The sequence below is a fragment of the Octopus sinensis genome, unplaced genomic scaffold (genome assembly GCF_006345805.1).
Source record: "Octopus sinensis unplaced genomic scaffold, ASM634580v1 Contig16887, whole genome shotgun sequence".
Classification (NCBI taxonomy): Eukaryota; Metazoa; Mollusca; class Cephalopoda; order Octopoda; family Octopodidae; genus Octopus; species Octopus sinensis.
In genome coordinates, this window is record NW_021834651.1 from 24,807 (window position 1) to 39,157 (window position 14,351).

General features: G+C 41.1%; 1 protein-coding gene across 1 annotated transcript; it reads right to left on the bottom strand.

Annotated features, from left to right (window-relative positions):
* Positions 1-1,823: 1,823 nt before the first annotated feature.
* LOC115230950 (probable palmitoyltransferase ZDHHC24) lies at positions 1,824-9,790 on the bottom strand. The gene is made up of 3 exons (XM_029801054.2): positions 9,433-9,790; positions 3,513-4,381; positions 1,824-2,516 (listed from the first exon to the last, which is right to left on the bottom strand). The coding sequence occupies exons 1-2, from the start codon at positions 9,446-9,448 to the stop codon at positions 3,552-3,554; spliced, it is 846 nt and encodes a 281-aa protein (XP_029656914.1). The 5' UTR covers positions 9,449-9,790; the 3' UTR covers positions 1,824-2,516; positions 3,513-3,551.
* Between the last annotated feature and the right edge of the window lie 4,561 nt (positions 9,791-14,351).

Here is a 14,351-nt window from a genome sequence, read left to right on the forward strand (position 1 = left end):
ATTAGACGTAGAACACAACGAGAAACGAAAACGTAAAAACAAACATGGAAACGGACCTTAATTTTAACAATGAAAGAACAGAGTACAAGACAAACAACACAAGGAAAAATCCCCTTCATCAGCTGTCCCTTGTATGACTCCATGCGTGTTTCGAAGGTGAGGACAGAACACGTCTCGTCGAACTAGTCCTTCCTGCGAAAGAATTAAATAAAATTCCTTCGCAGAGGGGTAAAAACAAGGAAAGAAAAAAATGCGACAAAAACAGGACGTAGAAATGATACAAATAAAAATAATACAAATAAAATACAAAATAAAAATACAATTACAAAACAAAAACAGTACAAGAATTAAAACAAACAATGAGGGCCTTTTTTGGCCAAGACGAGGAAAGATTCTTAAGAGCGCAGGAAGAAGCGTGTTCACTGTTAGGAGGCCGCAAGCGAAAGGAAGTAGTCGCCCGGCTGTGAGAGAGATAGAGGAAGACAAGCGGCTGAGAGAGAGGAAGGCAGGGTTATATATATATATATGTATATATATAATAATAATAATAATATTAGGGAGTAAATCCAAACTTAGAGGGAAAAATTAGATTTAGGATTAAATCTAAATTTATAGTATAAATATATATATTTTATTAAATTAGAGATAAAACCACTATTAGGCAAATCAAACAGTGAAAATCATAAACCAATACATAGAAATAAAATTAATTAATAAAAAATATATAAAATATATAATTCAAAATTTAAAATATTTAAATTAAAGTTAAAATTTAAAAAATTATTTAAATTAATAATTTATACTTATAAATTTTTAAATATATATATATATATATAATTATTATTATTTAATTAATTCATTCATTTATTAATTAAAAAAATTTTTTTTTATATAGTAAATTATATTAGTTAGTTAATTTGGCTCAAAAGCAAATAGCAAGGCCATGTAGGGGGACATGGAGTTAAGTACAGGGTGGTGTTCATGTAAAGAGTTCAGGCCACTTGAGGTCCAGGGAGGCTTTGAACAAAGCGGTTGTCGGCATCTTCACCATCTCATCTGGCAGCTTGTTCCACGGATCCGCAACCCGGACGGAGAAAGCTCCTCTCCTATTACAAGTGTGTGTGTGTATCATTCCAATCATGGCAGTGTGGTTATGAAATCCATTTCCAAACCTCATGGTTTAGGGTTCAATCTAACGGTGAGGCACTTCAAATAAGTGTCTTCTTGTTGCTCTCCTGAAGGTGCCTGGCTGTGGTTTAGAGCATCCAGCTGACAATTGTGAGGTTGCATTCCGGAGTAAATTGAATGGCTGCTGCAGCCACTGCCTCCTGATTGTAAGCCTACCACTGAGCCATGCGCCTCTACAGAGAAGAATCAGTGGCATGGAAAGGGGACACTAGAATGCATGGGGCAACGGATGGTCTTGTTCAGACTGGTGCCTCAGAGGGGAACTTTCTAGGTGAAATCCTATGGTCATTCTTGACTGAAAGGGGCCCTTAGCCTTTACCCTATGTACATGTGGATGGATGGAAGCACTCCGTCGGTTCCGACGACGAGGGTTCCGGTTGATCCGATCAATGGGAACAGCCTGCTCGTGAAATTAACGTGTAAGTGGCTGAGCACTCCACAGACACGTGTACCCTTAACGTAGTTCTCGGGGATATTCAGCGTGACGCAGAGAGTGACAAGGCCGGCCCTTTGAAATACAGGTACAACAGAAACAGGAAGAAAGAGTGAGAGAAAGTTGTGGTGAAAGAGTACAGCAGGGATCACCACCATCCCCTGCCGGAGCCTCGTGGAGCTTTTAGGTGTTTTCGCTCAATAAACACTCACAACGCCCGATCTGGGAATCGAAACCGCGATCCTACGACCGCGAGTCTGCTGCCCTAACCACTGGGCCATTGCGCCTCCTATGTACATATAATGGTGTGGAGAGGGGAGGCTGGTATGGGGCAATGGCTGGTCAACCTTGCTCAGACTGGTGCCTCAGAGGGGAACTTACTAGGTGAAATCCTATGGTCATTCTTGACTGAAAGGGGCCCTTAGCCTTTAGATCTTTGTACATATAACGGTGTGGAGAGGGGAGGCTGGTGTGCATGTGACACTGATGCTCTTCCATAAACAACCTTGCCTGGACTAATACTTTGGAATGGAACTTTCTAGGTGCAATCGTATGGTCACTCATGACTGAAGGGAGTCTTTATCCCAATATTTTTCAGGAGGGAACACTGGTCTGTTGCGGGGTTACTCATTTTTGCCAGCTGAGTGGACTGGAATAATGTGAAATGAAGTGATTTGCTCAAGAACTCAATGCATCAGCCAATCCAGGAATTGAAACCTCAATCTTACAATCATGAGTCCAACACCCTAACCACAAGGCCATGATGTGTCTCTGAGTTAAAAAATTAGTTAGATATGGGTGAAACAAAAAAAAAATCATCATTACAGAGAAATACTGTGTGTGTGTGTGTGGCACAAGTATTAGTGTGCAGTTGAGAAATTTAATTACTTTAACCCTTTAGTGTTCAGATTATTCTACCAAAATTAATCCTTTTTTATCCACATTGTTTTGAACTAATCATGCATTATCTTGTAGCTATGAGATTCTGATGAGGTAGCTGTTAATTTGGTTTGGCTGGCAACGTGAAACTGGCCTCTAACGATTCCCCAAGCTTTTCATCCTGTTTTATGTAAGGCACCAAACCTTTATACGACAAACTATAGAAGAAATAAGCCTTTTGGCTGAAAAGTGAGAGGTCTTTACAATAAAGCCTGTACAAGATGATATTGTAGGGTTGGTGTGAGAGACCAGATCTGGCCAGTTTGAACATAAAACAGGCAGAATACTTTTGGCCGGATATGGCCAGTTTAAATGCTAAAGGGTTAAGCTAATTGGATCTTTTCCTTTTGAACGGCAGACAATTTCTAGTTAACTAAACACTTTAAAACTTCGTATACTGGTAGAATGTGTCAAAATAAAACATTGTTTTCTCTTGGCTTTCTTGAGAAAATTGTAATTTGTTTGTTTAACGTAGTTTAATTTTTCGAATTTTAACCAATCCTATGCTCTCTTTTGAGCTAAAATCATTTGCTGCATCTAAAACTGAGACAACATCCTGTAACTAACCCTAAATTTTTTTTTCTTAATTGTTAAATTAATTTAATTGTTACGCATGTTAAAAAAACTAAAGCAATGGAATTAAATTAATTTAACAATTAAGAAAAAAAATTTAGGGTTAGGGTTAGGGGTGAGGTTTAGGGTTAGTTACAGGATGTTGTCTCAGTTTTAGACGCAGCAAATGATTTTAGTTGAATGGAGGTAATCGATTGGTTAAAATTGCCGAAATGCTAGGATTTTCAGACGAAATATCTTACAAACTATAGAATTTTCTCAATAAAACCAAGAGAAAATGATGTTTTATAAACACATTCTACCAGTATACGAAGTTTAAAATTTTTTAGTTACCTAGAAATTATGTTAAAAACTGCCGTTCAAAAGGAAAAGATCCAGCTAATTTAATTAATATATGTTAATTAATTAGCATAACAAATTACGTGTTTTTCATTTGGAATACAAAACCATCTCCAGGAAGTTTTGATTCAATCCAGGGAAAGAAGAAAGCCAGGAACCAGTGAGGACCAAAAACGTTGGTCCAGTTGTGTTTGAAACCCATGTCGAAGCATGTGATTTTCTTTTTGTATTCATACTGTGTCTGTCCGTACAGGATCTGCCTGGCTTGGTTTCTCAGTGACCAGATGAAGAGAAGCAGAAGTAGGAATCCGATGGCACTCATTGTAGTAACAAAAAACGTATATGCATCATAATAACCCAAAACCCATCCAACATGGGGCATCGTAAACGAAATGATGTTGAAGAAGCCGAGAGGCCCCTTTAGTCGGCACACAAACTCATAGTTGAAAAGGTTACAGTAAAGGGCCATGATGAACATATACAGCAGCATAACACAGAAATAGCGCTGGTTTCGGTAGCCGATGCAGCAGCCGGCGAACCAGCAGTGGTGGTCATGTCGAAGGATGCAGACGTTGCAGTTGAGGCAGTGATGTGAACGAGCTGGAACGTGAGCGTTGCAGTCCTGGCAAAATCTCCAGGTTTGACTGACCAAGGGCAAGTGTGTGCGACACCTCACCGATGTGTCCGTCAGCACCAGAAAAATCAGGTTTGCATAGATGTGCGAAATGAGGACAACGAAGACAGTGATGTGCACGACGACGATAAAGGACACTTCGGAATAGTAAGTTGGCATAATGAGAAAACCTTCGTACCACGTCAGCAGAAGCCCTCCAAACAGGAAAACCAAAAGGAAAACTCGGTCAATGATTTTTAAGGGCCATGGATGCCTCTTGTAGGTTTGTGTCTGATCTGAAATTAAATATATAAAAAAAAACATACAGTTAATTCCTCTGATACACAATATTTCGGTCATATTATGTGGAGAAAATCTCAAGAGAAGGACATCATGCTCGGAATGGTCAGTGGCAAGAGAGGAAGAGGCCAACCAAGAACCCGCTGGCTTGACACCATCAAGAGTGATACCGGAATGGACATAGCCAATCTGAAAGAAGCGGCCCAGGATAGAATTGACTGAAGGACACTGATCCGAGTAACCGAGAGTCGACTTCAACTGAGCGGATTGATAGATAGATAGATAGACACAATTTTTCTCTCACCTCTTCATGACCTCTCATTCATACACTCCAACATTAAACATCCAGTGGAGCAGGCTTTCTTCATTTCTTCCCAGTCACCACACACCCACAACCATCATGGGCCATGTTTTACTGTCATTCAACATCACACTATCTATAAGGCGCAGGAGTGGCTGTGTGGTAAGTAGCTTGTTTACCAACCACATGGTTCCAGGTTCAGTCCCACTGCGTGGCACCTTGGGTAAGTGTCTTCTACTACAGCCTCGGGCCGACCAAAGCCTTGTGAGTGGATTTGGTAGACGGAAACTGAAAGAAGCCCATCGTATATATGTGTATATATATATATATATATATTGGCCTGTTCGCTTAGCCAGTGGGGTGGCGTCATTCGAAGGCTAAAACAATGCGAACGCATTGTGACCAGCGATGTGTAAAACATCTGATGGTCTGGTCGGTCACGTGATATATATATATATATGCGTGTGTGTGTTTGTGTGTCTGTGTTTGTCCCCCTAGCATTGCTTGACAACCAATGCTGGTGTGTTTATGTCCCCGTTACTTAGCGGTTCGGCAAAAGAGACCGATAGAATAACTACTGGGCTTACAAAAGAATAAGTCCCGGGGTCGAGTTGCTCAATTAAAGGCATGCTCCAGCATGGCTGCAGTCAAATGACTGAAAACAAGTAAAAGAGTAAAGAGTATATAAAAGTTGTTTATTAATTAGCTTTGAGTGTGTAACATTTTAATAAAAGAAAGCAGTTATTAAAGTTCACATTACCTAGAAAATTCTTATAAATTCCAATTTTAATATGGAGAAGGAGTACACTAAACAATGTACACCTACATACACTACATCTGAAAAAACCCAGTATGATCACAGATTGAACATCTTTGATTATAATTCTCTTGGGTCAGGACTGACCTAGGGTTAAACAAAAACCAATGTGGAGGACACATTACACGATATAGTCCAAGATCAGTGCTCTGCAACCAGTATGCTGCAGTGCACTGGTGTGCCACGTGACAATGCTAGGTGTGCCACAGTGTAACCTGGATGTAATTATTTTCCTGTACTTTTAGTTGTTTTTAGTTCAGGTGTGCTACCTTAATTGGGAAGGGATTGTGGAGCACTGCCCTAGATACGTTATTTCTGAATAAAGGACAGGATGGTCACAGTTGGAACGACTTTAATCTTAGGTCGGCTGGATCAGAACTGACTTGAGGCTAAACAACGAGGAGGGACACATTAGATAATGTAGTCCTAGATACACTATGTCTGAATAACAGACATGACGGTCACGGCTGGAAAACTTTTGATCATTGGTCAGCTGGATTAAGACTGACCTAGGGTTAAACAACAATCACAAGGAAGGACACAACAGATAATGTAGTCCTAGATACACTATGTCTGAATAAAAGACAGGATGGTCACAGCTGGAACATCTTTGATCATAGGTCTGCTGAATCAGGATGAAGAATACTTCTTAAGACAAGACAGAACACATTAGATAATGTAGTCCTAGATACACTATGCCTGAATAAAAGACAGGATGGTCACAGCTGGAACATCTTGATACACTATGTCTGAATAAAAGACAGGATGGTCACAGCTGGAACGTCTTTGATCATAGGTCTACAGGATCAGGATGAAGAATACTTCTTAAGACAAGACAGAACACATTAGATAATGTAGTCCTAGATACACTATGCCTGAATAACAGACGGGATGGTCACGGCTGGAACATCTTTGATTACAGGTCTACTGGATCAACGCTGACCTGGGGCTAAACAACTACAAGGAAGGACACATTTGATGATGTAGTCCTAGATACACTATGTCTGAATAACAAACGGGATGGTCATGGATGGTACACTTTTGATGAACAAAAAAATTGTCATTACAAAGAACATGTGCGTGTGTGTGTGTGTGTGTATGCATAAAGATTTTTTTTTATTTTCCCCTCTTTTTAGCACTCCGTCGGTTACGACGATGAGGGTTCCGGTTGATCCGAATCAACGGAACAGCCTGCTCGTGAAATTAACGTGTAAGTGGCTGAGCACTCCACAGACACGTGCACCCTTAATGTAGTTCTCGGGGATATTCAGCGTGACACAGAGAGTGACAAGGCCGGCCCCTTGAAATACAGGTACAACAGAAACAGGAAGTAAGAGTGAGAAAGTTGTGGTGAAAGAGTACAGCAGGGATCACCACCATCCCCTGCCGGAGCCTCGTGGAGCTTTTAGGTGTTTTCGCTCAATAAACACTCACAACGCCCGGTCTGGGAATCGAAACCGCGATCCTACGACTGCGAGTCCGCTGCCCTAACCACTGGGCCATTGCGCCTCCTCGCATAAAGATATGAGTGAATAGTAGAGAAATTCGTTTATTCATACCTACGCACACACACACACACATGGGCCAGTGAAGAAACCTCTGAATAACCACTAACTTTGCAAGAAATAGCAGCCACATCTATTTTAAATCTTAGTTCAGAATAATCAAGCTGAGAGCAAAGTTCGTGTTCAATAGATACCAAAGACAATCCAGAAAGTCTGCTACACGTTCGTTGTACAATGTAATATTTTTACAAAAAACTTTTGCAGGTGTAATGTATTACCATTTTATTTCTTGAAATGTTTAGCTAACATAAATAGGCACAGGAGTGGCTGCGTGGTAAGTAGCTTGTTTACCAACCACATGGTTCCGGGTTCAGTCCCACTGCGTGGCATCTTGGGCAAGTGTCTTCTGCTATAGCCCCGGGCCGACCAATGCCTTGTGAGTGGATTTGGTAGACAGAAACTGAAAGAAGCCCGCCGTATATATGTGTGTGTGTGTGTTGTGTGTGTGTGTGTATATATATACACACACACACACAGAGGAGTGGCTGTGTGGTAAGTAGCTTGCTTGCCAACCACATGGTTTCGGGTTCAGTCCCACTGCGTGGCATCTTGGGCAAGTGTCTTCTGCTATGTGTGTGTATATGTTTGTGTGTCTGTGTTTGTCCCCCTAGCATTGCTTGACAACCGATGCTGGTGTGTTTACGTCCCCGTCACTAAGCGGTTCGGCAAAAAGAGACCAATAGAATAAGTACTGGGCTTACAAAAGAATAAGTCCCGGGGTCGATTTGCTCGACTAAAGGCGGTGCTCCAGCATGGCCGCAGTCAAAAGACTGAAACAAGTAAAAGAGTAAAAGAGAGAGAGAATATAAATAGTTTAATTCTTGTTCAACATCTTAAACAAATAGATGACTCTTCTACATAGTTTGATCTTAACATAGGGCCCCTCAACTGCAGAGGCCCTCTGCGACCGCAGGGGTTGCAGGGGCTTAACGACGGCTCTGGTTTCAAGGTTCCCGGCATGGGAACGTTTGTATTACAGGCGGTGAGCTGGCAGAAACGTTAGCACGTCGGGCGAAATGCTTTGCGGTATTTCGTCTGCCGTTACGTTCTGAGTTCAAATTCCGCCAAGGTCGACTTTGCCTTTCATCCTTTCGGGGTTGATAAATTAAGTACCAGTTACGCACTGGGGTCGATGTAATCGACTTAATACCTATGCCTGTCCTTGTTTGTCCCCTCAGTGTTTAGCCCCTTGTGGGTAATAAATAAATAGGTATCTTCTTTCAGTACCCACCCCTCTCTCTCTCTCTCGCCCCTACCAGTCTTAAAGGATCCAGTAAAGGATCGCAGACACTTCGCTCTAGAATAGAAAACTGAATCAATAAATAAATAAGAACAAAATACTTTTTATGTTGTTACTTTTTTTTTCTAGTCTGAAATAATTCATTCTACTCTAGTCCCACGGCCTGAAATTGTTGTCGAATTCTCCTTGTGAAGAAGCAGACAAAATCAAGTCCCAGTACCCTACTTGTACTTATTTCATCCACATGGAAAGGACGAAAGGCAAAATCGACTTCAGCGGAATTTGAACTCAGAACGTAAAGACCGACCAAAAAAGTATTTCGTCCGACATGCAACAGATTCTTATTTCTTTACTGCCCACAAGGGGCTGCATACAGAGGGGACAAACAAGGACAGACAAATGGATTAAATCGATTATATCGACACCAGTGCGAAAGGATGAAAGGCAAAATCGACCTCGGCGGAATTTGAACTCAGAACGTAACAGCACACGAAATACCTATTTCTTTACTACCCACAAGGGGCTAAATACAGAGGGGACAAACAAGGACAGACATAGGTATTAAATCGATTATATCAACCCCAGTGCATAACTGGTACTTAATTTATCGACCCCGAAAGGACGAAAGGCAAAATCGACTTCAGCGGAATTTGAACTCTGAACGTAACGGCAGACGAAATACCCATTTCTTTACTACCCAAAAGGGCTAAACACAGAGGGGACAAACAAGGACAGACAAATGGATTAAATCGATTACATCGACGCCTGTGCGTAACTGGTACTTAATTTATCGACCCCGAAGGGATGAAAGGCAAAGTCGACCTCGGCGGAATTTGAACTCAGAACGTAACGGCAGATGAAATACCTATTTCTTTACTACCCACAAGGGGCTAAACACAGAGGGGACAAACAAGGACAGACAAAGGGATTAAGTCGATTATATCGATCCCAGTGCGTAACTGTTACTTATTTAATCGACCCCGAAAGGACGAAAAGCAAAATCGACTTCAGCGGAATTTGAACTCAGAACGTAAAGACCGACCAAATAAGTATTCCGTCCGACATGCTAAAGACTCTGACAGCTTACTGCTTTAAAAGTCAGAAATGAAGAAATGATTACAAACCTTCGCGCCAAACCATAATTCTCCTCTCGCTTTATAATTATTGCTGTGATGCTGATTGTTACTATAGTGACCGGCTGTTGTTGGTACTTCAGGTAATTTACTTGTGGTAGAAGCAACAATAATAATGAGTATCGTTACTATTATGATTACAATGTATAAATGCGCCTGGCCCGGGACAGCAACTTGGATGGCCGGGTGTCGGATTTGAAAATTCGAAGACCGAGATTGCAAGTTCGAGATTCGAAGGTAAAGATTGACCGGGCGTTACCAAAGTACGTAAGGGGATTTCAGAATCCCGACACCGGCTTAGTAGTTTGTTGCTCTCATACAGTAGAGAGTTTGCGTTGCTATGAAATGTCATTATTCTATAGAAAAGTCGTGTGTGAGTGTGTGTGCGAGTGTGTGTGTGTGAGTGTGTGCGAGTGTGTGTGCGAGTGAGTGTGTGTGTGCGTGCGAGTGTGTGTGTGTGTGCGTGCGAGTGTGAGTGCGTGAGCGTTTGTGTGTGTATGTGTGTGCGTGCGTGCGTGTGTGTGTGAGTGAGTGTGTGTGTGTGTGTTCTCATAATCGTATCTACAAAACTTCTTTTGGCGATCCTTCGGTATAGGTTCACACGTGACTTTGTTTACGTTTCTGAAGATAAGAGAAACCCTTTTCTCACACCCCTAACCCTAACCCCCCATATATATAAAAAAACAAACACTTTCTTGAAATGTATCCGGTACTTATACCTATTTCTTTACTACCCACAAGGGGCTAAACACAGAGTGGACAACAAGGACAGACAAAGGGATTAAGTCGATTACATCGACCCCAGTGCGTAACTGGTACTTAATTTATCGACCCCGAAAGGATGAAAGGCAAAGTCGACCTCGGCGGAATTTGAACTCAGAACGTAACGGCAGACAAAATACCTATTTCTTTATTACCCACAAGGGGCTAAACATAGAGGGGACAAACAAGGACAGACATAGGAATTAAGTCGATTACATCGACCCCAGTGCGTAACTGGTACTTTAATTTATCGACCCCGAAAGGATGAAAGGCAAAGTCGACCTCGGCAGAATTTGAACTCAGAACGTAACGGCAGACGAAATACCGCTAAGCATTTCGCCCGGCGTGCAAACGATTCGGCCAGCTTGCCAAGTTACGCCCTTCTTTTAAAAGTATATAACTTTTAGAAAGATATGACGAGAGGGTGTCATTGGGGCAACAAACTGTAGTTATGCGACTGGTGTAACTTGTTTGACATGTGACTTTTCTTAATCCTTAAGATCAAAACCGGAACACTAAAGAAGAACAATTAATTGTTAGGAAACAGATTAGTCATTTTGCTGTTCTAATTAAACACGACATATTAAAAAAACTAAAACAAAAGAACTTTTGTTTCTTAATAGCTTCTCATGTCATTGACGGTATACATTTTCACCCTGGCCTTTCACTTGAGCTGGCAGAAACGTTAGCACGCCGGGCGAAATGCTTAGCTGTATTTCGTCTGCCGCTACGTTCTGAGTTCAAATTTCGCCGAGGTCGACTTTGCCTTTCATCCTTTCGGGGTCAATAAATTAAGTACCTGTTACGCACAGGGGTCGATATAATCGACTTAATCCATTTGTCTGTCCTTGCTTGTCCCCTCCGTGTTTAGCCCCTTGTGGGTAGTAAAGAAACAGGTATTTCACCTGTCTTCAAATTCTTCCGATGTTGACTTTCATCCTCTTGAGATCGATACCGAATGTTTAAACTTGAAATTTATTACGAACAACAAACAAAAAGGCGTGGCTGTGTGGTAAGTAGCTTGCTAACCAACCACATGGTTCCGGGTTCAGTCTTCTGCTATAGCCTTGGACCGACCAGAGCCTTGTGAGTGGATTTGGTAGGCGGAAACTGAAAGAAGCCTGTCGTATATATGTATATATATATATATATGTGTGCATATGTTTGTGTGTCTGTGTCAGTCCCCCTAGCATTGCTTGAAAACCGATGCTGGTGTGTTTACATCTCCGTCACTTAGCAGTTCGACAAAAGAGACCGATAGAATAAGTACTGGGCTTACAAAGAATAAGTCCCGGGGTCGATTTGCTCGACTAAAGGCGGTGCTCCAGCATGGCCGCAGTCAAATGACTGAAGCATGTGAAGGCATATGGCACAGTGGTTAAAGTGTTGGGCTCACAATCATGAGGTAATTTCTGGACCAGGATATGTGTTGTGTTCTTGAGCAAGACCCTTTATTTCATGTTACTCCAATTCACTCAGCTGTAGAAATGTGTTAGGACGTTACTGGTGCCAAGTTGTATTGGCCTTTGTCATTCCCTTGGATAACATCTGTGGTGTGTCTGGTATCCATGGGCAACTGCTGGTTTTCCATAAACAACCTTGCCAAGAATTATGTCTTGCAGGGACAACTTAATCCCTTTGTCTGTCCTTGTTTATCCCCTCTGTGTTTAGCCCTTTGTGGGTAGTAAAGAAATAGGTATTTATTTTATAGAACCCCAAAATAGTGAAAAGCTAAGTCGACCGTACCAGAATTAGGGCATACCTACACAAATGACCCCCCACTAGAGACAATCTAGAGACAATCCCATGGTCATTCACATACCCTATATACAGATAGTATGCATAGGCGCCTGCTGGTTTTCCATAAACAACCTTGCCTAGATTTATGCTTCGAAGGGGAACCTTCTAGAGGCAATCCCATGGTCATTCACAAACAAAGGGAGTCTTTACCCTAATATTCTTTTCAGGATAGGACACTGGTCTGTCTCAGGATTACTCATTTGTATCAGCTAAGTAGACTTGCGTACTTTTCGGTCATTCATGACTGAAAGCAGTCTTTAGTACCAAATGGTATCTCTACCATTTTGTACTATTTTTACCATTTGTAGCTAAATTTTTTGGGCTGGATAAAATGAAATTAAACATCCCTGTCGTGCATTGCCTAATTATTTATTTCCTCACTTCTTTAGCTTATACCTACTGACTCAAAGGGATGTCACCTTCAGCTGTTTTTGAACAAGACAATCACAACTTTTACCACTGTTCGAACTGGAATTTTTTTTAGCGGCACTCAGAACCCATACCTAATTAGTTTGAGTCATCCTGATGAAAACTCCTCATATCCCATCTGTGTGAGTGTATATACATATACATATATATATACTCTTTACTCTTTTACTTGTTTCAGTCATTTGACTGCGGCCATGCTGGAGCACCGCCTTTAGTCGATCAAATCGACCCCGGAACTTATTCTTTGTAAGCCCAGTACTTATTCTATCGGTCTCTTTTGCCGAACCGCTAAGTGGCGGGGACGTAGACACACCAGCATCGGTTGTCAAGCAATGCTAGGGGGACAAACACAGACACACAAACACACACACACATATATATATATATATATACATATATACGACAGGCTTCTTTCAGTTTCCGTCTACCAAATCCACTCACAAGGCATTGGTCGGCCCGGGGCTATAGCAGAAGACACTTGCCCAAGATGCCACGCAGTGGGACTGAACCCGCAACCATGTGGTTGGTTAGCAAGCTACTTACCACACAGCCACTCCAGCATATATATATATATTATTATTATTTGAGGGAATAAAATCCAAACTTACAAGGAAAAAGAATTCAATTTAGAAATACTAAATCAAATTCCACACAATATAATATATATATAAAATATTAGAAAAAACCACCTTTTATCAATTCAAAATAAATATTTAAATTACACCATCTAGAAAATTACATATAATAGAAAACTTTAAATTGAAATAACAATTAAAAAGTAAAGATTAAGTAAATTACAAGAATAATGTAATGTATATAATAATTTTCTAGATGGTGTAATTTATTTATTCATTTTGAATTGATAAAAGGTGGTTTTTTCTAATATTTTCTAATATTTGATATATATATATATATATATATATCATATTTTAACATTTTTTTGTCAAAAATTAGGTTTAAAAAATATAGTAGTTGTACATAGACAGTATTATAATCCCGTACAAAACCTTTTCTTCCAAATTTTAAGCCCCCAAAATTAGGGGATTCCTTACACATGTTAAAATACGGTATATATATATATTCAAAATGTAACCACATGTGAATCGTTGGCGATTTTCTTCCTCCGTCTTCCTTTCTATTGGACTTTCCTCTGTTTCTGAAGAAGAGCACGGCTCAAAATGTTAAACCATCTTTTTTTCCTTCCCTGAGCGTCTGCTTTACATGTGCCACATCCTCGCGTTGTTGTGTTTTTTTTTTGTGTTTGTTCATCTTTTTTTAGATTTACTATCATCATCATCATCATCATTTAGCGTCCGTTCTCCATGCTAGCATGGGTTGGATGGTTCAACTGGGGTCTGGGAAGCTGGAAGGCTGCACCAGGCTCCAGTCTTATCTGGCAGTGTTTCTACGGCTGGATGCCCTTCCTAACGCCAACCACTCTGAGTGTAGTGGGTGCTTTTTACGTGCCACTGGCACAGGTGCCAGACAGAGCTGGCAAACGGCCACGAACGGATGGTGCTTTTACGTGTCACCGGCATGGGGGCCAGGCGAGGCTGGCAAACGGCCACGAACGGATGGTGCTTTTACGTGTCACCGGCATGGGGGCCAGGCGATGCTGGCAACGGACACGAACGGATGGTGCTTTTACGTGTCACCGGCATGGGGGCCAGGCAAGGCTGGCAATGGCCACGAACGGATGGTGCTTTTACATGGGTGAATGAATTATCCTATGTTTACCGTCATTTGTTAATTTCTCAATTAATTGAAATAAAGGCAGTGAGTTTCAACCGAATTATAACAAAAACGTTTGTCAAACAACCTGGTATAATAATAATAATAATGAAATTATTGTATACAGTGCTCAGGTGCACCACAACATGTCAGAAAGTGCGTATAAAGCATATGCAGTAATGTACAAA